This window comes from Sciurus vulgaris (assembly GCF_902686455.1).
Source record: "Sciurus vulgaris genome assembly, chromosome: 4".
NCBI classification, from domain to species: Eukaryota; Metazoa; Chordata; class Mammalia; order Rodentia; family Sciuridae; genus Sciurus; species Sciurus vulgaris.
The window spans coordinates 175,421,007-175,440,659 of record NC_136464.1 but is presented as its reverse complement, the minus strand read 5'-3'; the positions used below and the strand labels follow the sequence as shown (position 1 = coordinate 175,440,659).

General features: G+C 44.0%; 1 protein-coding gene across 1 annotated transcript in view; it reads right to left on the bottom strand.

Annotated features, from left to right (window-relative positions):
* Positions 1 to 3,991, bottom strand: part of UBAC2 (UBA domain containing 2) — a 160,278-nt gene extending 156,287 nt beyond the window's left edge. The window contains exon 1 of the mRNA XM_079136893.1: positions 3,818 to 3,991. Within this exon, the coding sequence (XP_078993019.1) occupies positions 3,818 to 3,848 (31 nt within the window). The 5' untranslated portion in view covers positions 3,849 to 3,991. The remainder of the gene's footprint in view (positions 1 to 3,817) is intronic.
* Between the last annotated feature and the right edge of the window lie 15,662 nt (positions 3,992 to 19,653).

The following is a 19,653-nucleotide window of genomic DNA, read 5'->3' as shown; positions in this document are numbered from 1 at the left end:
CATTGCCTCCATTTTTTTTTATTCTTCTCATTCCTTGGTCAACCATAATCTCACTTCTCTCCCCAGTTACTGGACAAGCCATTCTGGAAAGGCCCTAGGCTTCCTCTTTCTTTCCAGAAAGGTCACTTTTAAGTCCATTTTTGGAAATCTCTGCAGCATTTAAGTCTACTACTACCCTGGAGTTCTCTGCTCCCTGGCATCCTCCCACCTCCTTGGCCAAGACTCAGTCTTCTCCCCAGCTCTGCCTCTTCTCCCTCTTCAAATATTAAAATGTCTACAGGTTCTGCCTCCACCTTCCACTGCCCTCTGGCAAACGCACCACACACCACAGGAACTGCCCACTACAGCCTAATCAACAACCCCCAGGCTTTGCTGCATCCCTCACAGAGCCTCTCTTCACTGTTAGGCCTGATAGATTCTTACTTTTTCCTCAAAAACTATCAAGCTAAGTGAAATAAGACAGTTTCAAGAAAACAAGGGTCAAATGTTTTTCCTCATGTGGAAGCTAGAGCAAAATAAAGATGGAAGGGAGGATCAGATATCATAAAGACATAGGGAAGATCAGTAGAGTAGAAGGAGATGGAGAGAGGTGGGATGGAAAAGGGGGGGAAATGCAGAATGAATTTTTAAAAACCATGCCATATGCACATATAAATATACCACAGGGAATTTCAACTTTATGTATGAATAGAATGAATCAATCAAAAATAATTAATTGGTGAACAAAAGGAAGATCAGGAGAGGAAGGAGAATGGGAGAGGAAGGAGAGAGGGGAGAACATGAACATGAGGAAAATTAAATTCCATGCATATAAGAATTTGTTGAGATGAACCCAACTACTAAGCATAACTACAATGGTCTAATAAAAAAAGTGACATATGTATCGCCTGTACTGTGAAGTCCTAACAACTGTGCCCCCCCACAAGCAAGCATCCCACTGCAGTAAACCCACTGCCCTGCCCTGCACTGAGCACAGCTGTGTTTTTTTGTTGTTTTTTTTTTTTTTTTTTTTAAATCCTACCCTGGACACTGAACTCCTCAGGAACTACACCTGGATACATAAACATGGAGATGTTGGCTGACTGCATCACTGCACAGTGAACATACTGTGAAGTGAATAAATAATGGAAACATATTACTCAACACAGTTGAGGACAGCACTGCTATATAAGTAGGAACCTAATACAAGTCATGAACATTACATGCACTTTTACTCAGGCATAACTGGATGATGGGCCAGAAAGCAACAGTTTCAAGTCACAAAAGCCCTTGCCCTGATTTTGTGTGTGTGTGTGTGTGTGTGTGTGTGTGTTGCTGGGGATCGAACCCAGGGCCTTGGGCTCGCAAGACAAGCACTCTAACCAACTGAGCTATCTCCCCAGCCCCTCTTGCCCTGATTTACTGCCCTGGCTTAAGTTTTCTTTAGTACCTTGAAAACACCCTGTTGCACTTGGCTTTTCTCTTTGTGTTTGATATTCCCTTTCTTCGTATATATAATAGTTAGCTCATCTCAACAAATTCGTACATGCATGGAATTTAATTTCTGATGTGGCTGGATTCTTCACACTATTTGGGTTCAAATGTCACCTTCCCAGATATCTTGCCTGACCACACGTTAAAGCAGTATTCCACATAACTTCAATTTTTGCAGTTACTCATAACGTGTCACTATTTAATTTTAATTACTTGTTAATCTATATAATGCCAGTCTCTGCCTTGTTTATCACTTTATCCTCTGTGTGTGGCTTATAAAGGTATTCAACAGACACCTGTTGAGTGAATGAATGAGGAGAAAGTTAAGTTTAACACTAAAACACTATTATCTACTAGTCATAAAATGCAGGAAATACCAGGTGCAAGAAGTGGCAAGGATTTCTTCCTTAAAGGAGATTGTTGTTCTCCTGAGTGCAGGGATAGGCCTATGTATTAGCCTTCTTTAGGATACTTAGGAGCAGAGCTATGACTTACAAAATGGACACACAACTTCATATCTAAAGGAAATCACTTCCCTCCCAGAGGGTATCTTTGCCAGGAAAAAAAAAAGTCAACAGAGTAACTGCTAACATGTAGACTTGTCAAATGACCAGTCCTGGAAAAATGGCCTAAACCCTACTGTAAGCACCAAACACAAGGATTAAGACTTATTCATCATTGTGTTCCTGGTACCTAGCACAGTTCACAAGCCCACAGTAATGTCCACACTGTTAAATGAGCACATAACACATGGCCTGAAGAAGGGCCATCCTATCAATCAACTCTTACACTGCAGATACACTTATTTTGAGACAAGACAAGATAGCTGAGGAGGGACCCTGGGAACACACCTCTCCCCAGGCACCAGTGTTTTTCCTAGAATTCACCTGCCTGTGCCATAAGGAATAAAGAATTACCTTCCCCAGAGTCACCTTGTATTTAATTTGAATACACTTTGCCCATATAATCTAATGACCAATGCGGTTCATCAACTAATAATGGATTTGCCCTTTACCTTTTTGATTTTTTATATGTCTACTGATCAGCAAGGATAGCTCAAAATGCTGAACAACTAAAATTGAAGGATCCTACTGTTAATTTCATATCCACCAGTGTAGTGTGATCCCAGGATAACCACATTACCTTCTTGAATATCAACTTCATCACCAATCGTAAGTTCTTCATTCAAAGGTAGTTTGAGGAAGATTAATTCACCAGTTGTTGTAATGGACTCTGGGTCCATTGCATGAAAGACTCCATAAATCAAATTAATTATGAAACAAAGGAAATCATAAATATTAAACTCACTTCAAAACCTGAGAAGTTGAGAAGTGAGGAAGATTTAAAATGATGTCTGTGGTTGAGACAGTAACTCACTCTCAGACTTAAAATAGGTATACTCAGAAAAAGATTATGACATTCACAGAACTTACTATTTAGAAATGTCAGGCTTTTCTGCGTTCTGGCAACATCGACTACACATCCATAGAAATAGTAACTACTAGCAATGATAAGCGACTGCAAAATTATAGCTGTCAAACAGCTCACTGCTGGCATATCAGTGTCTCATCTCTGCACTGTTCGGTTGCCACACTCCACTTTACCGAACGTCAATGAAGCAACGCGATGATAAAAAGTTGTTTCAAAGGCTGCATACATCTCCCTGCCCTCTACCTGCTGACCACCGCTGACACGCCAGCAAAATAAAGCACATCCAGCAGCAAAGTGTACGCTCTCTGGCCAGATGACTTCTAACTCCCCTACACTTTAAAGCACTTTAATCAGTTTTTGTTTGTCTAAAAACTCTTCACGAAGACTGAGGAAGAAATTCATCTAAGTCAACTGAGGGGTCGGCTCCTGCAGCAGAGGTTGAATTCTGCATGTGGGGGAGTCCATCGGTCCCACTGAACCCCAAGTGAATGGGGCAGGTGACAGTGAAGGGGGCAGGCTTCCAGCACCGCCTCCACCAGGGCAGCCCCTACTCAGCCAGGCGGCCACGCCGCCAAGGGCACGGGGCCGGGCCACGAGCACACCAGGACACCCAGCCCGAGCCTAACTGCCCTGCCCACCTGCAGCAGCCACTGGAGCTGCTGCGCATCGCACCTGGGGCTCACGGAGGGGGCCCGGCTGGCGGCGCGACTCCGTGCCCACTCGCCCCTCCTGGCTGAGGCGGGGACGAAGCCCGGGGACCCGAGGGGCAGGAACAACCAAGGTTGGGGCGCGGGGATGAAGGACCGGCCCCCCAAGCTCCTGCAAACCCGAGGCTCCCCGCGGCCCCCAGCCTGAAGGAGGTGCCCAGGGTAGCGCGTAGGCGGCAGCCAGGACGACGGGGGCCAGTACTCACAAAGCCCACTGGAGCCGGTGCTGGTGAACATGGTCCCGCCGGGCCGGAGCCCCCGCGGGGGTCAGGGGGAGGGGAAGCGGAGGTGGAGAGCCCCGGCCACGGCGCAGGCGCACTCCCGGCGGGGTGGCGAAACGGCGCGGCTAAGCCGCTCCAGGGCCTCTGGGCGAACGGCGCATGCGCGTCCTGTGGGGCGCACCCGCTCGCCCGGCGCCCGCCCTTCCTGCCGCGGAAGGGAAGTGCGTGCGCAGCCGGCGGGGCCCGGAGTCCGGGCTTTTCCGACGGCGGCGGCGCCGTTGGGAACCGGCGCGGGGTGGCGCGGGGCACAGCTCTCGGCGGCTGCACACGCGTGACCCGCGCCGCCCTACGCGCCCTGAGCCGCGAGGCAGCGGACTCCTCCGTAACACGGCGCTGGGCCCTCCTCGCGACCTCTAACCTCCCGGACGGGGCTGGGGCGCCTTCGACGCATGCTCGGCGTTTCTGGGCGGGTCGCCGAGCTCGCTCCCGGGCGGCTGTTCACCAGGGCGAGCTGCACCTGGCCTCCGGCCTCCCGCCGAGTGCCGGAGGTCGCGGGCTGTTGATGGATAGGGAGCCCCAGGTGACCCTCCATCTGGGCACGGGGACTAACCCAGTGCCTCACATGCTAGTCAAGCACTCCACCGCTGAGCCACGACCCCAGTCCATTAAAGATTTTAAAGGCCGTGTGGGAGCGGGCTGTGCCGACACGCCTGTAATCCCAGCTACCCGGGAGGCTGCGGCCAAAGGACGGCAAATTCGAGGTCAGCCTCGCAACTCAGCGAGACCCTGCCTCCAAAGAACTACATGTGAGAAATTGGCCGCACATCTAAATGAAAAGGACAGGCTACAAAACTACCAAATACTTAAAAAAAAGAATTTTTTTTTCCGAGACTTAGGGAGTGCCAGCCAATGGCTAAATCTGAAATTCACAAATTAATAAAATACAACCGGTTCTTGAGAGATAATATTTCTGGAAGGCAAAAATAGGTGATTTTTATTTCCTTTGGGTCGTATTTGTTGTTTGTTTACAGTCTCAAACTTCGCACTTAGGTTCGTTCAATTTAGTTAAATGAACTCAACTTTTTTAAACGTCTCTGATGTTTGCAGAAGTTATTGATTGGCTACAAAACCTATAACCAATGTAAGAGAGTGGTTCTCAAAGTGGGAACCCGTGACCCATTCATGGGGTTCAAAAGACAGAATTATATTCTTAGATATTTTTCGTTTCCCTCTTGTTCACTCAAAAATATGAAACAGGGTTTTTTCCACTGCACATTTGGAAAAACTGCATAACTTTGTGAACAAAATGCCCAGTGACCAGTGCATGATGTTATTGATACTGCCGTTTTGGTGACCAGTTCTGCTTCCTCATATGTTGAAGTTTGGGCGTTAGAAAAGCACTCCGAGGCAAGCGTGTAAAGCAGGTTTTATTTAAGGTAGTAACGCAAACTTCTCCGGGGAGGGAGAAGGGGGCCATGGCTGGTATTCTGGTATCCCAAGGAGTGAGAGCGCCCTGCCCCCGAGTTCTCCTGCATTCTTCTCCCTTATCTTGTTCATCCGCTCCCGCCCCCCCCCACCCAATCCTGTACAGCGACTGGGAGACGGTGGAATGGTGGAGGTGGAGGGGCGGAGTGAGCAAATGGGCTGGAAGGGCCTAGATGGAGTGATACGGGCAGGAAGCAGCCTAAGGGGCATTAATTAACAGCTTCCTTTTGTGCAACCTTTTGGGAGGGGTAGCACGGGCAGGTAATCTTGGTCATCAAAGCACTGACATTCCAATGTCCCAGGGTCAGTCTCCGACTTCCCGGATCAAAACCAGCCTCCATTTTCTCCATCTGGCCTTATGTACACGAATTGCCTGTCTTTAATTCTGGCTTCATTATGAAATCATGAAAGAGCAATTTGACTGCAAGACAAACCAATAAATTTCAGTGTATACGGTACAAAAAGTTCACTCATATGGTTTCAGTCTCTTCATTGTACTTAATCTTTAAGAAACTACCATGGGGGACTGGGTTTGGCTCAGTGGTAGAGTGCTTGTCCTCCATGTGTGAGGTACTGGGTCAGATCCTCAGCACCACATAAAAATAAAGTATTATGTCTATCTACAACTAAAAAAATATTTAAAAGAAAGAAAGGAAAGGAAAAAGAAACTACCACCAGTACTTATCAGGGCATGGTGACATGCCCTTGTAATCCCAACCACTTGGGACATTGAAGCAACGTTCATGGGACCTTCATGAATTGGAAGCCAGCCTGGGCCACACAGTGAGTGTAATGTATAAAGCTGCTCCCCGGTCCCCATTCGGTTGCAGCCATTTTCCCCGCCTCCCAACCACTTGTCAACCTGTGAACATCCTAGCTAGCTATTGGTTCATCAGTCAGCTTGCAAGTGTCCTTCTCCGATATTCATCCCCTGTTAGCCCAGCGGAATTCAACTGTTTACTGTAGCTTCCCCCCATCTTTTCCCATCCTTCTGTCTGTCCTCCTCACTTTTCTCTATCCTCCTGGCTTTCCACTCTCTCTAGCGCGTGCCCTTTCTCTTCCCCTTTCTTTTCCTCTAATTTTCTCTCTTACCCTGCAGGGAGACACTCTGTTTGCTTAATAAACTCCCTTGTGTGATTTCCGGTGACCGGCATGGTTCCGTGGGATTTCCCTTACAGTGAGACCCTGTCCAAAAAAACAACAAAAACAAAAAATAACTTGTACATTTATAATATAGTATCAAAATGGGTATCTGAAAAGACTTAAAATGCTTGCTTTCCCAACTCTTTGTGAAATGGGATTTTCTTAATAAACTTCATCCCAAAGAATGTTTTCAGCAAACTAAAAGCAGAAGCAAATACGAAGTTCCAGCAGACTTCTTCCAGTAATGACACTTGCCAAAATGTGATGTTCTTCCCCATAATTTTTCGTTTCATAAAGTACTGTGGTATCAGGCTGAATGATACCTCTGAATATTCCTGCATTAACACAGGAGCTTTTGGGGGATAGCTCAGATTCAAACTATAAGAATCAAAATACACACACACACATTAAGCTACAAGCAAGTGAGATTAATATAGCGGGGAGAAGAGAATTATAAGATTTTTCAATCAACTTAATTATTTTAAAAGAAAGTTGCTTGCCCCTACTTTTCACAGTTTCATTGTCTGCAGCAGGTAAGACTAGTTTAAGGTTGAAAGTTGGTATCAGATTGAATATGTCTGTGGGACAAGACATTTTTTTTTTCTAATTCATCTAAGAGATGAGCCCATCATGATTAAATGAACCCTTTATAAAGAAAAGATAAAGACTTTAGAATTTTAGGGAAAGGTTGTCAAATTTTATGCTCCTATGAATATGTAACAATGAATCTCACTGTTATGTATAACTATAATGCACCAATTAAAAAATGGGGAAAATACCAGGAAAAAAAAAGAAATTTACTGAAAGCTTAAAAATTATATTGTTCCTGAAATTTGTTTTGAAGTTTAATCTGATTAATATAAGGTCCTGTTTCTTACAGAATAGCGCAAATGATAGCAATATGTAGTAATCTAAACAAAATTGGAGAAAACATTACTGGATATAGATGAGATTATTTTCATGGTAAGAAACTTAAAAATGATTTTCTTTATTCCGTTGGGCAATGATATATGTAGAAGAATCTATGTAAATCTGAAAAGGTACAATCAGTTATGAAATAATGGGCCATCAGAATTTTTGTCGCAAGTGAATATAAGTAATCTACATAATAATGAAGTTTTACTTATAATGAATGTATGGATGTGGAGAATGAAAATATTAAGTGGAAAATTTATTTCCAACTGAACAGACAATGGATGCTGAGCTGCCAAAATGTGAAACTCTTCAAAACTATTCCACAGGAAAACTTTCTTCCTTTTTCAGTGTCATTATGCAACAGATGAAGCAGCAGTTATGATCAGCTGATATTGTGGGTTTATGAACTAACTGAAAAGTAGTAACAGTCACCAAGCAAGCCAACAAATTATTCAGTGACAACCTCAGTCACCAAAAATCCTAAAGTCCCCCAAATTAATGAATGTTATCAGTGCTACTAAAAAATTAAAACCGATGCCTTCAATAAAAGATCATTTTTGTAATCTTTGTAATGACTATGAAGAGTTTGATTTTCTTATTCTAGATAGGAAAAAAAAAGAGCTTTCCAAAAATTGTTCTAAAATATTTTATTTATTCTTTAACATGTATAATTTTTGTTTCAATAAATGAGAAGTTGAATAGTGATATCAAACTGGTGTTAAACAGTCAATCACCTTTTCATCATTGTGACCAAGAACATCTTAGAGGAGAAAATTTTATTTGGGGCTCAGGGATTCAGAGATTTAGTCCATGGTCTGCCCATCCCATTGCTCTGGACCCAAGATGAATCAGAAGGGCGAGGTGGAGGAAATTTGCTCAGCTACTGGCAGCCCAGAAGCAGAGAGAAAGAGGAGTGGCCAAGAGCAGATGTACCCTTCTAGAACACACACACACACACACACACACACACACACACACACACACACACACACACACACCACCACCACCACCACCCCATCCACCTCCTGCAGTCACGCCCCACATTCATGCCTGGTCAGTCCATTCAAACTAGATGGACTGATTAGATTACAGCTTTCACAATCCAATCATTGCACCTCTGAATATTCCTGCATTAACACAGGAGCTTTTGGGGGATAGCTCAGATTCAAACTATAAGAATCAAAATACACACACACACACATTAAGCTACAAGCAAGTGAGATTAATATAGCGGGGAGAAGAGAATTATAAGATTTTTCAATCAACAATTATTTTAAAAGAAAGTTGCTTGCCCCTACTTTTCACAGTTTCATTGTCTACAGCAGGTAAGACTAATTTAAGGTCACTGGTTTGGAAATATACTGTTAATTTTAACACTTTTAAAATGTGTAATGATGAAATCTAAAACTCAATATGGACTTGTGATGCCAGATGACATGATTAATCCACTTGAAAATGATGTGACGTATTAGGCCAAGCTTGCAGGAAATGTTAACTAAGCTAAAAAGTTATTTAGGGTACAAAAGAATTGTTTAATGACAAAAAAAATTTGGATTCAGCTAAAACTTTCATCTGTCCTGTAAAATGAGAACAACATCATTTAGGATAGTATCTCCTGCTGCACATTTAGGTGGAAAGGGTTTCTGTGCAGTGCAACCATTACTGCACAATGTAAGCAACAATGTAACAGAACATTTGGGTGTCCTTTGAACAGTTTTAGAACCTCATTAAATTCCACCAATAAAATTAAAGTGTTTCATATTAGTGCTACATGTCTCAGTTTGGGTCTCTCCCACAGACTCTGAGACAAAGTTTTAGGTACTGTTCGTCTTGGAACCTCACAATGGGAGAACGGGAAGTAAGACCAAGGAAGGGAAAGGGAAGGAGAGCTTGTAGAGGTGAATGAGTAAACCAGCTAGCACAGCTGGAGCTTAATCACACTGGGAAACCTGCGACCCGAGTCTCAGAGTGTGGGAGTCAGGCCCCCGCAGTGAGGGAGCTGGGCATTCACCCACTGAGGCCCGCGGGTTACTGAGGCTCTCCCCACACAGTGCCGCTTCCACACCGCTTCTCTCTGCTCCGTGAGTAAGCTAAGAGGTGACGAAGACTTGGGGATGGAGTGGGGCCCCAACAGTATCTCCCGCACCAGGCTCTGCGGCTCTTCCTAGTTTTATACTACAATGATAGGAAAGATATGCCGAGAAACTTAAACATGGAAGTTATGGTGTGGGGTTTTGAAGAGGCCAGTGGGGGTTGTCCAACCATCCACCCCATCCGTCTTCCTGAAGCACACACCTCAGAAGTCCACCCCCCTGTGTCTCTAGAGCCTTTTCTCTTTCCAATTCTTCTTTTCCCCATCCTATTGCAAAGGATGTGGTCTGCAGAGTCTTTTAAGTTCTGGAAATGAACAGATGTCCTCACATATGGTGAGATTTCACAATAGGAGTAACTTTATCACTACCCCATAAAAACAGGAAAACATTTTCAAGCCACTTGCACAGAGTCCATCACACGTGTGAGACTCTCTACTTCCTCATCTCAACTGACATCTGCTTCTTGCTGGAGATAAGCTAGTTATTTCCCTTTCTCACCTCACAGGCGAGGATGTCTCATCTGTTGGTACCAGTGTGTATTCGCTCATCCTGCACTAGTTTTTATTCTGCTCTGCATCATACTTTGGCTCTTCCTTTCTCTATTCATGGTGGATGCCAAAGCTCCTGGTCTTCTTATGTCTTATGTATAAACTAATATATTTATAGGTGGTGGCAGGCATTGTCTGCTATTGTCATTATACTCAAAGACCTACAGATCAAAAGATGCATGATTTCATTATAACTTTTTCCTTTGTCTCTCCTTTATATCAAAATAAGGATGCTATGTTGATTATCAAAATTTTATATTGTGTATTTAAGATATTAAAAGCAGAACTAAAGAATATGCATTATAAAAGGCAGAAGAGGGTTTCCTGTGATTGAAAATCACTGGACAGGATGACTCATGCATGACACAGTATAGTTGAATTCTGAACAGCCTACCATATATAAAGACAATACAACTGTAGATGATGTTCAAAATTACAAATCAAGTACATAAGACATTTTCTTATACTTTGTTTTTAGGTATATAACCCATAAAGAGGGGACACAAGAGCCTTTTTTAAATTTTTTTTTTGCCATGCTGGAGATTGAACCCAGGGCCTTGTGCTTCCCAGGCAAGCACCCTACCAACTGAGCTATATCCCCAGCCCTTTAATTTCTTAATATAGCCATCTAGCCATATCCCATAATACTGACCATTGGTTAGAGCATTTATATTTTATATACAAATATAGAGCTACCCTGTTCCTTGGGTATTTTTCTTTCCCAAGCATCATTTTGGTCAGCAGAGCAGTCCTTACTTGCTATGGTTTGGATCTTAAATTACCCTCAAAGGCCCATATGTGAACAGATGGCTGCCAGCCTGTGGCACTATGGGCAAGTCGTGGAACCTCTTAGAGGTAGGGTCTAGTGGAAGAATGTTAGGTCACTGGGGGCATACTCTTGAAGGGGATGTTGAGACCCAGGCTCCTCCTGTCCCCCACAACCCTTCATGAGGTGAAAAGCCCTCTTCAGCCATATACTCCTGCCATAATGCACTGCATCACCACAAGCACAAAAGCAGTAGGGCCAAGTGACCATGGACTGAAACCCCTGAAACCATGAGCCAAAATAAACCTTTCTTCTCTTTTATGTTGATTATCTCAGGTATTATGTCACAGCAGTGGAAACCCAGCTAGCACATGCTCACAGTCATGCTGTGATGATGAAAGTAGAATTGATTCCTGCCTCCCATTGCAGCATTATTGCTAGCACAGCTCATTTCCTGATCCCTCCACCCTGAACAAATTGAGTACTGTTCATATAACATAATGCTATGGGTTTATGTTCTCCCTAAAGCTGCTCTTGAGACAAGGATTTGGGTGTAAACCCCACCTCTCTAATAGGCCATTCTAAGAAGCCTAGTGAGGTACTAGGCAAGGGAAACAGGGGACTGTCATCTGTGATCAACTGGAAGTAAGTCCTACCAAAGGCCCTCTGAGAGACTAGGTAGAACACATTCCCAAACTGTCCTAACAATGCACAGAGAAGCTGGTCTATTTGCCAACTCCTTTCCTGTATAAGTCATCTTATTGTGACCAAAATATTTGACAAGAACAACTTAGGGGCTGGGGGTGTAGCTCAGTTGGTAGAGTGCTTACCTCCCATGTGTAAGGCCCTGGGTTCAATCCCTAGCACCACCACCAAAAAAAAAAAAAAAGAACAACTTAGAAGAAAAGTTTATTTGGGGGCTCATGGTCTCAGAGGTTCAGTCCATGGTTTGCTGAAACCATTGCTTTGGGCCTGAAGTGAGTCAGGACATCATGGCAGAGGCAAGCCACTCAGCTCATGCCAGCCAGAAAACAGGAAGAAAATGAGGAGCCAGGGACTAAATATAATTCCAAAGAGCACGTCCCTAGTGACCTACTTCCTCCAGTCACATCCCACCTCTACCGTTACTACCCAGTAACCCATTCAAGTTTTAATCCATCAAGTGGATTCATGCACAGATTAGGTCACTGTTCTCATAATCTAATCATCTCCCCTCTGAGCATGGCCACATTGCCTCATGTGCTTCTGAGGAACACCTCGTATTCATTGATTGAGGGGTTCTGCACTTTGAGCCTGCTTCATGCATGGACTGAGCATACCCACAGGTCCAGAGAAAACCGTCAGGCAGAGAAACAAGTGGCTGCGTGAAACTGTGCACCTAAGCTCTCTGACTCCCCGAGCAGCAACGAGGACATGATCGTGACCACCAGCAGCACCTCCTACAAGTAAAAAGAAAGAGGTTGGTTCAAGTTGCTGATTCTCCATCCTCCCTCTGGTCCCAGGCAGGACATTTCTGTGAGGCCGATATTCTGCTCTTGATGGCTACTGATAGGTGCTATGTAACTGATTCCTCTTGGACCATGACGAGGCTGCCCTTGGATCCTTGCCAAGGTGCAAGCTTGATTTCAGAGAATGATCAAAACAGAAAAGGTGTGTCAGACATAACAATCTCATCCCCGAGCAGGGTGTATCCTCTTATGGAAGTGCCCTGCCACCTGCCATCACGGCAAGAACACCGAAAATAAACCTCCCCGAGGTGAGGTCGTTCCCACAGAAGTAGGAGCTGATCTCTCGCTGGCTTACTTTAAGGCCTACTCAGAGATGCAAAGATCATTATTGGCTCAATAGCTTAATCTTGTTTGTGCTTGTCCATGACCAGTTCATGCCAATCAGCACACTGATTCAAATTCATGTTCTTAACATTCAAAAGTAAAACGTGTATTTTAATTTTTTTCTCTCTTTCCCCAGGTTAAATAATCATAAAAATATTATATAGGAAATCCTTCAGAATCTCTTGTGCCAGTTTTGGCAATATTGATCATTGTAAATCCATAGAAATGCAATCAAAATATACATTCACATACACAGGAGACAGCATCTTTCCCACAGCAACTAATGAAAAAGAACCCATGGGCTGGGGAGATAGTTCAGCTGGTAGAGTGCTCACCTCGCAAGCACAAGGCCCTGTGTTCGATCCCCAGTACTACAAAAAAAAAAAAAAAAAAAAAAAACCTCATGAAAATATGTCCTAAATTTCAAAAAATAAGTTGAAAATGAAATACTAAAAACTTCCCATCACTAACTACCCAGTTAATTTTGCTTCTTAATTTCAGATTTTTTTCTTTCTTTTCTTTCTTTCTTTCTTTCTTTCTTTCTTTCTTTCTTTTTTTTTTTTTTTTTTTTTTATGGAAAGTTAAGCCCAAGACTCCAGGCCTCTCTTTCATCTTCTCTGTGTGATGAGTTGAACTTTTTCCCCTGAAAATATACATTAAAGTACCTCAGAAAGTGATCTTCTTTGGAAATAGGGTTGTTGCAGATGTCATTAGTTAAGATGAGGTCAAGCCGGGCACAGTGGCACACGTCTATAATCTCTGCAGCTCAGGAGGCTGAGGCAGGAGGATGGCGAGTTCAAAACCAGCCTCAGCAAAAGTGAGGCACTAAGCAACTCAGTGAGACCCTGTCTCTAAATAATACAAAATAAGGCTGGAGATGTGGCTCAGTGGTTGAGTGCCCCTGAGTGCGATCCTTAGTACAAAAAAAAAAAGAAATGAGGTCAGACTGGAGTAGGGTGACCCTTAATCCAATATGACTGGTGTCCTTATATGAAGAGATACAGGCCCACAAGGGGAGAGGGCTATGTGGTGACAGGCAGAGGTCTGAATGATGCAGCCACAAACCAGGAACTCCAAGAACTGCAGACCACAGCCAGAAACTGGAAGTGGACATGGAAGGACTCTTCCCAACAGGTTTCATGGGGAGTGACCTAGATTTTGAACTTCCAGCCTCTGCAACTGTGAAAGAACAAATTCCTATTGTTTTAAGTCACTCTGTTTGTGGAGCTTTTTTATGACAATCCTGGGAGAGTAATCCAGTCAGCTTTGCCTTTAATTCTTATTTTAAAACGTCTTATTCTGTCTGCTCCTTATCTGTTTCCCTTTCCTCTCCCTTATTTCTACCTATGTGTAATCTGTGATGAGACTTCCTTTCTGTCCAGCAACCATAAGGCACAGCTTACCATGCTCTTCATAACAATCCTGTTGTCCCACAGGTGACATCGTGTGTCATCTCATATTCTGTGTTTATGATGAGACTGTGGAACAAACAGTGCAGGCAAAAATCTTTCTCCCTGTGATTTCAAACAAATCCAAATTGATTTAAGTAAGAGCTGTTTTTTCTTGCTCTGTCCAGTGTCTAGGGAAGACTGTCAGTCACTGACTCACCTGGTTCCAGCTCCCTGCAACAGCCTCTCCCTCTGCTGGTGAGTCTGCAGTCCAGGCTCAAGGACCAATTCTGGTGCTCGCTAAGGGGAGTAGAGAAAATCCTACCCCCTGCTCTGCCCTTTCTGCTGGATTTCATGCATTTTGTGCCTCTATATTTCTTGATCAAAGTTAGGACACACTATCCAGTGGTCACCATGTGATGTCTTATCTCCTTTACTCAACTGTGATCAGCAAATGCTTTTATTTTTGTTCCTCAAGGTTTAGTATACTGATTGGCACACAGTAGGGCCTCAATGTATATGTATATTTTTTTTTGATGAAGGAGGAAATAGAGCATCAAACCACACTTCACTTGTGGTTTCCCCAGCTTTGATCTGGGGCTTCAGTTTTTCCAGAGATCCAGTGTGTACTCCATGCTCCAGTGAATGAGTGACGCATGCTTGTGCTTGCAGACTTCTTACTCTTGCAGCTATACTCCACTAACCCGCTGCAATGGTGAATTTCATGGGTCGAAGCCGCTGGACCCTTGTACCCAAATATGGCATCAAAAACATCTGAATGTGTGTTAGTCAGCTTTGTATCTTTGTGAGCCTGACCAGGATAAAAAGTTCATTCTGGTTCACAGTTTCTGAGGGTCAGTTCATAGCCAGTGAATCACAATGCTCCGGTCCAAGATGAGTTGTAGCATCATGGTTGGAGGGTAAGGCAGAGGAAAGCTGCTCAGCTCCTGTCTGCCCAATTAGTGACCCAGGGGTCAGAAGCTCTCACAGCCAGGACTCAGGACTGCAGAGTAGTGTCAGGTTTGAATTAAATTAGAGGACACCAAGCTGGTGTCTGTTGAAGAATCCGTTGCTTGGTTGCTCTTGGGGAGAGAGTCCTGCACATTTTGGAACCACACAAGTGATCTGGGTTGTGAGTATAGAGTAGGAGAAACTGAGTTTGTTTCTGCTCCACATTCTCAAACTTGAAGGTTTTGGACTCACCAGGCCCAAAAATTTCATGAGCCAATTGTTTAAGGTAAGTCTGTCTCTGAACACACACACACACACACACACACACACACACACACACACACACACACACCATTGGTTCTGTATCTCTGGAAAACCCTAATACATGCTTCCACCCACTTCCAAGGACTAGTGACCTGCCTGGAAGTGCCATTCTTGTTGGCTCCCTAGTTAACAGATGGCCTCCATCTGCTTGGCCCTTCAAATACAGTGTGCTCCTGTCTGCCCTCTGCCATACTCTGATGGGCCAACACCCTTGTCACTGTGTACTCTGACAGGTACCACCTGTGGACAGTCATACCCCTCCCTGGATGGTGTGTGGAGCCTGACTGGACTTATCCCCAACTTGCCATGCGGGTTACTCAGATGTGAATCCCACCCTGAGACCCTCCACCCCTCCCCACAGTATGGCCAAGGGATTTCAGAACTGTCATAGGATGGATTACGTTGCAGGAGCATCTACGAGTCTACGGCTAGTCTCCTTGATGTTGATGTTGTTACAATGATGTCATATATGTATAGGAGCTGGACTTGCTTAAAAATGTTCAACTGACATGGTTGCTCTAATTTGCCAAATGTTCCTTAGTCCTGCTAGGAGTCCAATATTTATTTATAAGGAAATGATTTAGCAATGAGTACCTCACCCAAAATACAAAAGAATAGCAGCTTGGGCACCGGCAGTCAGCAGCCTCGTCTGGCCTGCAGGGTGTTTTGTTTTGCTTTAGTGTTTGCAGTGCTGAAAGTGGAACCCAGGGCCTCATACATGCTAGTCAGGTGCTCAACCATGAGCTGCACCCCAGCCTCCAATGCGTGTTAAGGAGGGTTTGCCCTGTGCAAAATGCCAGGTGGACAGGGTGGAACCTGTGTGAGGGAGTCTGATTTCAAGGACAGAAAACCTTAGTTGGTCCTGATGTCCGTGTGTCCACCTGGCTAAGTATCTTTTGACAAACCACTGTCGATGTGCTTTGACCAGCCTTCCATTTACAGCATGCCGTCACTTCTGGCACCAAATCTCCCCATTTTATTCCCTTGCAGTTACTCTGTGTAGTGACCTTGACCAAGCCTGCTCCACCAGCGAGAGATGACTACAGCCTCTGTTCAATATCCTTTGGACTCATCTCTTCATCTATTTGAAATGAGCCTTTCAAACAGCTTTCAGCCTTCTCTTCTCCAGACCAAATATTAACTTCCAACCCTTTGATCATGTTCATTTTCATTTTGAATCCTCTCCAGTTTTCCTTATTATTCTTACATCAGAGTGTTTAAATGGTGCATGAGACTCTACCCATAAGCTAGATGTCACTGATCATTACACATTTGTGATGGTAACTGGCAAGGTCTAATCCTTACTCCAGATTTCCTAAGGGAAAGAAAGAGACTCCACCTCAATTCACTAAAAACCCAAAGTTTGTGTTGCTAAGGGAAAAAAACCTACTTGAATTTTTAAGACAAAAAGTGCTATTTAAAACAAATTATTCCAAGTAATTTCCCAGCAGAACTTTTTGTTCTGGTTTTTAGAAATTCCAGCCAAGAGTCCATCACACCAAATCTGAAAATGTCAGGTCCTTTATCTACAATTCTATTAAAAAATTTTGTCAGTATGGAGGGTCCTCAAAGATTAGGCATGGAAACACTGTATATCCCAGCTATGGCACTCCTCAGAATTTATCCTAAAGACTTAAAGTTGTCATACTACAGTGATACATGCATACCCAGGTTTACAGAAGCACAATTCACAGTAGCCAAACTATGAACCAACCTAGGTATCCATCAGCAGAGGAATGGATAAAAAAAAAAAGTGGTACGTATACAGAATGGAGTTTTATTCAACCCTAACGAGAAACGAAATTGTTTCATTTGGAGGAAAATGGATGGAACTTGAGACCATTAGGTTAAATGAAATAAGTTACACTCAGAAGGTCAGGGGTTGTCTATATTTTCTCTCATATGTAGAAGCTAGAGAGGGAAAAGAAAAAAAAAATGTGGGGATATTCATGAAAATCAAAGGGAGATCAGCAGAATAGAGTAGAGGGACCAGGGGATTGGAGGAGGGGAGAGAGTTGAAAGTGCTGGGTAGGGATAGTGACCAAATTGTTGTGTGCATGTATGAATATGTAACAACAAATCCCACCATCATGTACAACTATAATGCACCAAAAAAAATGAGGAAAAAAAATAAAATGACCCCCAGTCAGGAAAAAATGATTCGTATTCCAGTGCCATATGTTATGTAACATCCTCAAATGTGGACACAAATGTATGTTATGTACATAAAATGCATATTTAGGGGCTCAGGTTGTGGCTCAGTGGCAGAGCGCTCTCTTAGCACAAGTGAAGCCCTGGGTTCGATCCTGAGCACCACATAAATATAAAATAAAGGTATTGTGTTCACCTACAACTAAAAAATAAATATTAAAAAAGTATAAAAATGCATATTTATTTAATTAATTTTATTTTTTTAACTGTGCTGGGGATCAAACCTAAGGCCACGTGCATGCTAGGCAGGTGCTGTACCACTGAGCTAAATCCCCATGCCCAATGTACATAAAAGGTACTCCCTGCGTCATTCATGCCCTAGATACACTGTCAGAGTGAACCTTCTAGACATCAGTTCAGTCCCTTAGACGATCGTGAGCATATGCACTGTGACGGCACCTGGAGCCTGGCTTCGAATCCCAGCTCCGCACACATCAGCTAGACCCTTGGGTAGGGCTACTTGTCCCCTCTGACCCTCAGTTTCCTCGTCTATGAAAAGGGAATGATGATAATAATGATGCGTGCCTCTAGGGGTTTTCTGAGCAGTAAAAGCACTAAGAAAATTTTAAAATACACTCAGGACAGGTCCTTCCCACAGCAGTGCTTGCTCTTATTATTACCATTGTCATTTTAGTAATCATACTCTGAACACTGGCAAGGATGCTGACTCAGATCTGAAAATCAAGTCCATTTCTGCCAGAATGCTCATGAGACTGTTTGTCCCTAAAGTGGTAATTAGAAATGAAGATCCGGAACAGAATGATCCTGCCATTTGCAGAAGGACCTGAGAACACAGCTCCACAGGATCCTGATTCTCTGGCAAGTTGGGCTCCTCTTCCTGTAGTGTTACAGGCTGTGACAAAAACAGGGGACTGAAGAGTCACTCTCCCTCCTCCTCCTTCCTCTATGGTCCACCTTGGGTCTGTGTATGACTGCAGCATTCCTCACTGGCCCAAGGTCCAGGTGGGGCCCGGCACACTCAGGTTTCACAGGTGTGTCAAGGGAAGCAGGTGGTGTGAACAATCAGCACACACATCTCTCGTGCATGTTCATTATGCAGTAATAGCTTCCACTTACACAACTAAAGGACTCTCTCCCAGTGCTTAAAAACACAGGCTTGAGCGCTTAGCTTTTATTTTTCCACTTTTGATAGGAACACAGAAATAAAGAATTCTTATTTTCCCCAGATTGAAAGGTAGCAACACAGACATGTCAACAACCTCCCCTAAAGCAGTGGGAGCAATGCGGAAATCCGTGGCTGCTTGCCGACAGGGCTGCTTCAGGCGGCTCGCTGCGCGGCTTCTCTTAAGGGAAACCGGGGCTTCTTTGTCTTTTCGCTTACCAAAAACCACTTGCAGAAAACCGGCGCTCCTGGCGCTTACCACCCGACCAGCGGGACAGAAGACACCACATACTCTTTAGAAGTTCATGAAGCAACTTCTGCTTTATTCAAACAACACCCTCAATATATAAGCAGTCTCATGCATAAGCAATTGTAACCAGATATGTCCATCCAATCCTGTTAAAGGTCAAGCAGTCACTCGCTGGAGCATACATGTAAAGTATATCTGTCCACGCGCTAGGCAGCTGAACTGATTATAATACAGCCAATTGTAAACGCGTTCTGCCTTTCTCCATGCATATTCAGAACGCCGTTTGCTCTCTGCCAGTCGCCATCTTCCGATGCACATGTCGTAACCCTGGGCCCTGGCCACAGAGCAATAGGGTGTGGTGGAGATTGTGTCGAACTGATTGACACATGTCCCATCTGAAGAGTTGAGCCACTTCTAAGCTCTATGTAGGAAAGCCACAGGAAATGGGGGATCTAAAATGTGGCCCAGAGTTTTGACTTTAATGAAGAATCTTCCAAGATTTAAATGTTGGTTCACATCAATATGTATGTAGGTCAATCAAACTGATGCCACAGGCAGACCTACAGCAGATGAGTACCCGTGAGGCCCTCTCCATAGCCAAAGAGCACACCACAAACACTGCAGTGGAGCACAGAGTCCATGGTTACCCGGCTGGTGCAGCATGGTGACCAGGTTCTACCAGCCAAGGTCAGCAATGATTCTTCTTGTCTCTCAGCCAAGTTCTCCAAGACACTGTTTAAACTTTCACATGCACAAACACCACAACAACCATCTACGATAATTGTTTCAAAT